General features: G+C 50.4%; 1 protein-coding gene across 2 annotated transcripts in view; it reads right to left on the bottom strand.

Annotated features, from left to right (window-relative positions):
* Positions 1-4,573: 4,573 nt before the first annotated feature.
* LOC119299286 (VAN3-binding protein-like) overlaps positions 4,574-7,064 on the bottom strand; it is a 5,120-nt gene continuing 2,629 nt past the window's right edge. Inside the window, exons 3-7 of one of the 2 annotated variants that reach the window (XM_037576525.1) lie at positions 5,918-6,311; positions 5,517-5,828; positions 5,374-5,423; positions 5,223-5,280; positions 4,574-5,086 (exon numbers count right to left, since the gene is read on the bottom strand). In XM_037576525.1, the coding sequence (XP_037432422.1) occupies positions 4,878-5,086; positions 5,223-5,280; positions 5,374-5,423; positions 5,517-5,828; positions 5,918-6,311 (1,023 nt within the window). In that variant the 3' untranslated portion in view covers positions 4,574-4,877. The remainder of the gene's footprint in view (positions 5,087-5,222; positions 5,281-5,373; positions 5,424-5,516; positions 5,829-5,917; positions 6,312-7,064) is intronic. The other variant, XM_037576526.1, reaches the window with a different exon arrangement.

Below are 7,064 nucleotides of genomic sequence, written 5' to 3'. Positions count from 1 at the left end.
CGTAGTGTACCTTTATAGCCACCCAGTTACGTTGTGACGTTTGGCACACCCAAAGCACTCCTACAGTATCCGGGAGTTGCACAATCTCATGGTCTAAGGAAATGATACTTGACATTAGAAAAGCTTTAGCATACGAACTACATGATCTTGTGCTAGGCTTAGGATTGGGTCTTGTCCATCACATCATTCTCCTAATGATGTGATCCCGTTATCAACGACATCCAATGTCCATGGTCAGGAAACCGTAACCATCTATTGATTAACGAGCTAGTCAACTAGAGGCTTACTAGGGACATGGTGTTGTCTATGTATCCACACATGTATCTGAGTTTCCTATCAATACAATTCTAGCATGGATAATAAACGATTATCATGAACAAGGAAATATAATAATAATCAATTTATTATTGCCTCTAGGGCATATTTCCAACACATAGCACTTTATTACTAGCATTACCAGTAACACCCTGCCTTAATGTACATTGAACCCTTTGTAACGTGGGCTGGCCGGGGTCCTGGTGCACTCTATATAAGCCACCCCCCTCCTCCGAGATAAGGGTTCGCACCTCTGTAATTCATACTCTCATAATCCAGTCGACCGCCTCCGGGCTCCGAGACGTAGGGCTATTACTTCCTCCAAGAAGGGCCTGAACTCGTAAACCTTGCGTTCTTACAACTTCTCCACAGCTAAGATCTTGCCTCTCCATACTTACCCCCTACACTACTGTCAGACTTAGAACCACGACATGCAGCGTGCGGCCGGGGGCGCCCCACCACAGATGGCGGCCGTCGCTATTGTTGCGCCCCTCTGACCAGCGGTGCATTGTTGACGAAGGCGAGCCACTCCGCCTGCCGGCGTTCGAAGTATGGCGCCCACGCCTTGTGGTTGCCGGCTCGTACTCCGAGAGGGCGCGTTCCTCCTCTGACAAGGAGGCCCGCACACGCTCGATCTCGGTCTGGAAGTATCCAAGGTGTTCGACGTCGGGCAGAGGGAGGAGTCGGACGCCTCCCGCGCTAAGCCTCCACCGCCCCCGCGCGCGCATGTCTGGGAGCGCCCGGTAGTTCGCCTCATGGAGGAGGTGAGCTTCCCACTCGTGGAGAGAGCGGCGGTCGAAGCCGTTGGCCACCGCCGCATCTTCGGGGAACCGTTCAGCCATCGGGGTGTTCGTGCACGCGGTGGCTAGACAGGGAGAGAGGGTGTCGACAGCGAGAGAAGGGGGGCCTGCGGGCGGGTGATTCCACCGGCAAGGGAGGGGCGGCTTTTATAGCGGCCGGGGGGTGGCAACGCGTGTGTACACGTGGCGGGAGGGGGCGCGTTGCCACACCGCACCGCCCGTGAGAAATCAATGGAAGGCTGACCGGCGACAGCCTTGGCATTGATTCCCCGCGGGAAACCGAGGCGATGAGGACGACGAGTTGCAAGGGTCGCTAACTCGGCGAGCCCGCCGTTCTTTCACGCAAAAGACGATTGCCTCGGCGCCCCCGAACGGCCCCAGCGCGTCGGGTTCGGCCTGAATCCGCCAACGTCAATTTCAGGCCTAACCGGTGAAAAATAGGCTTTTGGATACACGATTGGGCCTTTTTTGACACCGGCGTAAAAAAAACTCAAAGGATCTGTTGGGGATGCGGGTGAAGATGCTCTAACATCAGTTCACTTTTACCGTACTACGGTTCGATGGCCTAGCTCGTAAAGATGCTACTGCGGCAGTTGTGGATGCCAATGCATTTTTTGCTTTACAGGATTCGGCATCCACGACCAAGTCGAGTTTGCCGAAAGTTTTTTTTTTTTACGAAGAGACTGCATGATGCAGCATTTCATTGATGAGTAATTCTAACATAACTTTTTTTTATGAAAAGATTGCATGTGTTCTAAATTCAGTTTTTGTCCTAAATTACAATTCTGTCTGTTTCATGTGTGAAGGCGTCTATGTTTCTTTCTTTTGGTGTTTGGGGGAGGCGTTTTGATCCATTTGCTCCCGCGTAAACAGTAACAAAATAATAGTAAATATTTTTAAAAAAATCTGACTTCTCTATAGATGTTCTTGTTAGTGTCGCAAGTACCTTTGGCAATTTTCATGGAAAATGGAGTAGCAATGTTTCGGCGGTAAAAATGACAATTTAGGATGACATTTGGAAGTAACATTTGGTGTTTAATTTGTTCTTTTTGCACAGGCCAAAATGATTAATCTTTTTGCCTAAAAATTTATAGTTAGCATTCGGATCTGACTGTGAACACATAGAATTATTGTTGGGACTTTTTTTACACTTCAAAATCAATTTTTGCGCGTAGGTGCACGTGCATCCAGGAGCTAAGCTGGATTTCCGTGTTTCTTCTTTCTAGTCTAATATCAGAGATAATTGTCAGGACCTGAGGATTGCATCGGATTCGACGTTTATTGGGATTTTTGGTTGGCCACGCACCACGCAAGAAGCAACATCTTCATCACCCAAACATGAGAGTAACTAGTGCTAAAACTTTTGCAGTTCACACGAGCTGACCAACACACCCGCATAAAGAACAACGCTAGAAGAGTCACAACCTCCATAATGCATACTCCATGATGTGTAGAAGGCTGCCGAAGCAAAGCACAAACTTTGAATCATCATAATAGTACTTAGAATAACCATAACAGAGGCTTCAAGCTTGATTTCAATATGGATTTTTAGTATGAGCTCAAATGGAATATCTAGTATGATTTCAACAACATAACAGTAATCTCTAGAACGATTTGAAACATCGGAAACATATATTTCTTCATCATATCTAGTTCACACTCTTCCTCCGTTTAGAGGTGGCCTCGCAGGTGGAGGCTGCTTGGGTGGCTTCCACTTCCACCGTCATGGGGTCTACAAACTTCTAGGCTGTAATCTCAGATCTCACTCTTTGGTCTCACCGTCTGGTCAAGACGGATCAAAAAATCCACGCCGGAGTGTGGCGGGATTTTTTCTCCTCTTGTCTCTTCTAAACAAACCATGTTGTTGACTACTTATATTGTTGAAATATATTCAGGTGGGGAGTCTCCCCCCCCCCCTCCCCCGATGACAGTTTTTTTTAACTTCTAGGCGTCCTCGATGTGGCTCGAGGAGACGGCTTTGAAGCCTGTGTCATCGCAACTTTCATTTCTGCAAAGGCCATGCCCGACAACTGATTCAATCTAACGATGCGCGTGCTTCTTGACCCACTCCCAGAAGTCCCAGGCCGTCTTCCAGAACTTCCTCTCGGTGAGGCCCTCTTCGATCTCGCCAGGGAAAGGTCCACGTGGAGGGGTTGGCCGCCGCAACATGGCCGATGGGGGTGAGTCTGGTGGCAAGGGGAAGATGAGTGCTCGCCGGCAAACATGAAAAATGGATGAGGCGTGCTGCTGGTAAGCGAGGTGGCCCAGTTTATATACCCACGAATGGGTGCGCTTCAGCGGGAAACGGGGATAGTATTGGCGGGCGCGGGTGAAAAACAGCATTGCCATTGAAAGAAATGGAGGCCGCAAGCGTACGGGCGGCTGCGCATTGACATGACTAGACACGGGAGGAAGAAACCAAACAGAAACTTTTGTCCCGGGCACAGGCGGTTGTGTTTGGAGCAAGCGTTTAGGCTGATTTTTTGAGCCCCAATCATGAAGCTAGCGATTATTATGGGGATTAGATCAATATGACGGCTCTGATAGAGTTGCCATAAGTTAGACAAACGGCGACGATTGCCAATCTTAGCTCGCCTACTATTCCGGCGTCTTTAAAGGTCCCTTTGTTCCATAGTACATTGTCATTCCAGCATTACGGTCTCTGTAACCACAAATGTAATTGTAATTCACCAACCAGGACAGCAACCTGCATCAAAGCCCAGGTCCTGGAGTGCTAGTAATGCTTATGATTCAAACAAAATGGAGTGGTCCTGCCCAAAACTACCCAACAACAGCCTCATTCAGAGCTATACCTGGTCCTGCAATCCCTGCATGATCCACAAACAGCTGTGGGTGACAACGGAACCATCCTCCAGCTCCATACCATCCCGTAGATGGATAGATTCCTTCATAGGTTTAGATGGATACAGAACCAACAGGGCTCCAATCATCTGCATCCAGAAAAGAGAATGGCCCCAGCAATTCAATTCAAGGAGGCAACAGACAAGTTGGTCTATGTCCTGGCTGGCTGACACCTCTACTTAGGCCCTGTTTGGTTCATAAGTCCTAGGACTTTTTTTAGTCCCAACTTATAAGTCTTAAGTCCCTAAAAAGTCCCTACCTGTTTGGCTAGTGGGACTTATAAGTCTCTATAAGACCATATTACAACTATAAGTTTCTATAAGTCCCTCCTTGAGAGTCGTTATTTCATAAATCCCAAATGTCCACTTTAAGTCCCTATAAGTCCCTCCTGTTTGATTTAGATGGAACTTATAAGGACTTTTTTAAGTCCCTAAACCAATAAGTCCCTGAAAACAAACACCCTCTTAGCATCTTGATCCTGAGTGTCCAGGAGCTAGATCACATTGGTAGGGGCAGAGATCTTTTTTTGCTTTTGCTTTTGCTTTTGCCTTCACCTTGCAGATAATAGATTCTGCCCAGCCTACAAAGACAGAGACTGAGTAAACCTTTGTAGTACAGTGACACAGTGACATGTTGAGATGTTCTTCCTGTTCCCAAGGTTACTTATTACTAGATCAAAGTAACACACATGAGGCTACCACGGTTCAATTAGAAACTACCGGTGCTTGGTTTTTGTACTGCCTGCCATTGCCCATTTGCCACACTCACTCAAGTCTAGACGAGAGAGGGGAAGAAACTAAAAACTTACAGGAGGTCGGAACAAAGAAAACAATAGCAAGAACTACAAGAACACATTTCTAACAAGGTCAATCAGATCGCCCTCCGTGACGGTGGCGGCGATCATGCGAAGCGCTTGCGGCCGTCGACGATGGCGAGGAGGCGCGCCACGCCCTTGGTCCACATGTCGTGCTCCCTCTGGCTCGCGCACTCGAACTCGATCACCCGGTGCTCCGCCGTGCGCAGGCCGAAGTAGCGCCGGTGCTCGCCGCCCTCCAGCAGGTGCCGCCCCGGCCACGCCGCCAGGTCCCTGCACACGTCCACCACCACGCCTGTGGGCGCAGCCCAACTCCGGCGTCAGTGGATGTCACCGGTGACCATGACAGGGAGACAAAACCACACGGCTACTACAAAGCTATAGCACGCCATGGCTGTATATGTACTGTGGGAGATTGCTTGTGCACTTACTCTTCTTCTTCTTGGTTATGGTCCCGGCGACATGCCTGCTCTTCATCTTCAGCATCACCTGCAAAATTTAATGGCCGAATGCACACATCAGTTAACAGAATTATTATACTTCAATAATATACAAGATCGAGAACAGTGCAAGAAGATGTACCACGCCCGTCCGGTTGATGTACACTGATACAACCTTCCAATGCAAAGATCCTGCACATGATCAGCAACGTCAGTGAAGATTCAGAACAGCATCTGTCGCCGGAATGGACCGGCGATCATTCGACGGCCGGGGGAATGCAGTACCTTTGCGGGTGCGCTTGAGGAGCTCGGTGCCGCGGGCGAGCAGCTCTTGGCAGCAGATGCCGAGGAAGTTGTTCTCGTCCTGGTCGATCGCCGGCAGGTCGTCGCTGAAGCTGCTGCTGTTGCTGCTGCCCATCTCCTGCACCTTGTGATGATGCGGCTGCTGCTGCTGCAGCTGCCTCTGGGTGGCGCCGTGCTTCTGGCCGTGGCCGTGACCTCCCATTCCCATGGAGCCCTTCTCCACCGGGATCACCGCGGCGACGTTCCACGCCTCCTTCTGCACCCTCGCCCTCAGCGTCGCCGCGCCTCGTAGCGCTGCCGATCAAGAAACGGAAAAGCAGTCATGTCCATGTCCTCGCCGATGGCCATTGTGATCAAGAATTCGGCTGAAATGATGAGTTCACCAGTGGCGGCGGCGGCCGTGATGGTGACGATGTCGCCGGGGGTCCTGGCGTTGACAGCCGAGCCGACGGCGGCGGCGAGGTGCTCGCGCTCGGCGCCCATGGACTCTGCTGCCTCCACGCACTGCGCGGCGACCAGCGTGGCCGCGGACGCCATCGCCATGTCGGTGCGCGCGGCGCGGTCGTCTTTACCGCCGGACCCCGCGGTGGCGGCGGCCGCGGCGGCGACGGCAGCGGCCACGGCGGCCACCGTGACGGCGGCGTGGACCTGCGCGTTGTGCGCCCTGGTCTCCTCCTTCCTCTTCTCCTTCTTGTCCTTGAGCCACCGGCCCACCGTCTTGCTGCCGCCCCGCGGTGGCTGCGCCTTGGGCGTGCTCACTGCCCTGCAAAACTGCATCTTTTTCCCCCCAGAAAACACTATTAGCACCATCACCAATCAAATTCCATCTAATAACTAAATCTATAAACAAATCAAACAAAACATAAGATGATTAAAATGACTCATATCAATCAGTGTCGTCAACACTTTTTGTCAGTGCCCAAAGGAGGTTGCTTAATTGGGGAACAGTGTCTGGTTGTTCCTAATTAAAAGCACACGCTGTAGTAGCAATGATTCTTGCACTGCCAAGGATACAAATCATTGTGCCTATCCGGGGCATAGGTCTAGCTGATGAATTGCCGAGGCGTGCCATAGGTTAATGCACACACCACTTGCACAGGACATAATCATGGAGGCACTCTGTGGGGAACAAACAAGACTGTGTATGACAGAAGCCAATACTGTAATTACATCATCAGATAAAAAATAATGCATCATTAGATTAGAAGAGAAAGCTGGGGACATGAGAGCACTTGATTAGGGATGAGAAAGGCAGCTTGCTAAAGGTCAAAGTGAAGATGGGGCAAAGACAAGGGCTGCATCCATAGGCCTGCAAGCTACAGTACTACAGTGTGTGCTGCTTTTTATCCAGAGAGAGAGAGAGAGTGAAGTTCAAAGCTCAGTGGGGCAGTGGACAGGCTGCAGTGTTTGCTTGTGGAAGGAGGAGACCAGAGTGGCAGAGAAAGGGCAGAAATGGCAGCCAGAATCAAAGCTTCTTTTGCACAGCAAGCAAGCAAGCGCCGAAGACCATCAAATCAAGAGAAGTGGAGC

This window comes from Triticum dicoccoides, chromosome 5A, assembly GCF_002162155.2.
Source record: "Triticum dicoccoides isolate Atlit2015 ecotype Zavitan chromosome 5A, WEW_v2.0, whole genome shotgun sequence".
Classification (NCBI taxonomy): Eukaryota; Viridiplantae; Streptophyta; class Magnoliopsida; order Poales; family Poaceae; genus Triticum; species Triticum dicoccoides.
This window is presented reverse-complemented; position numbering and strand designations above follow the sequence as displayed.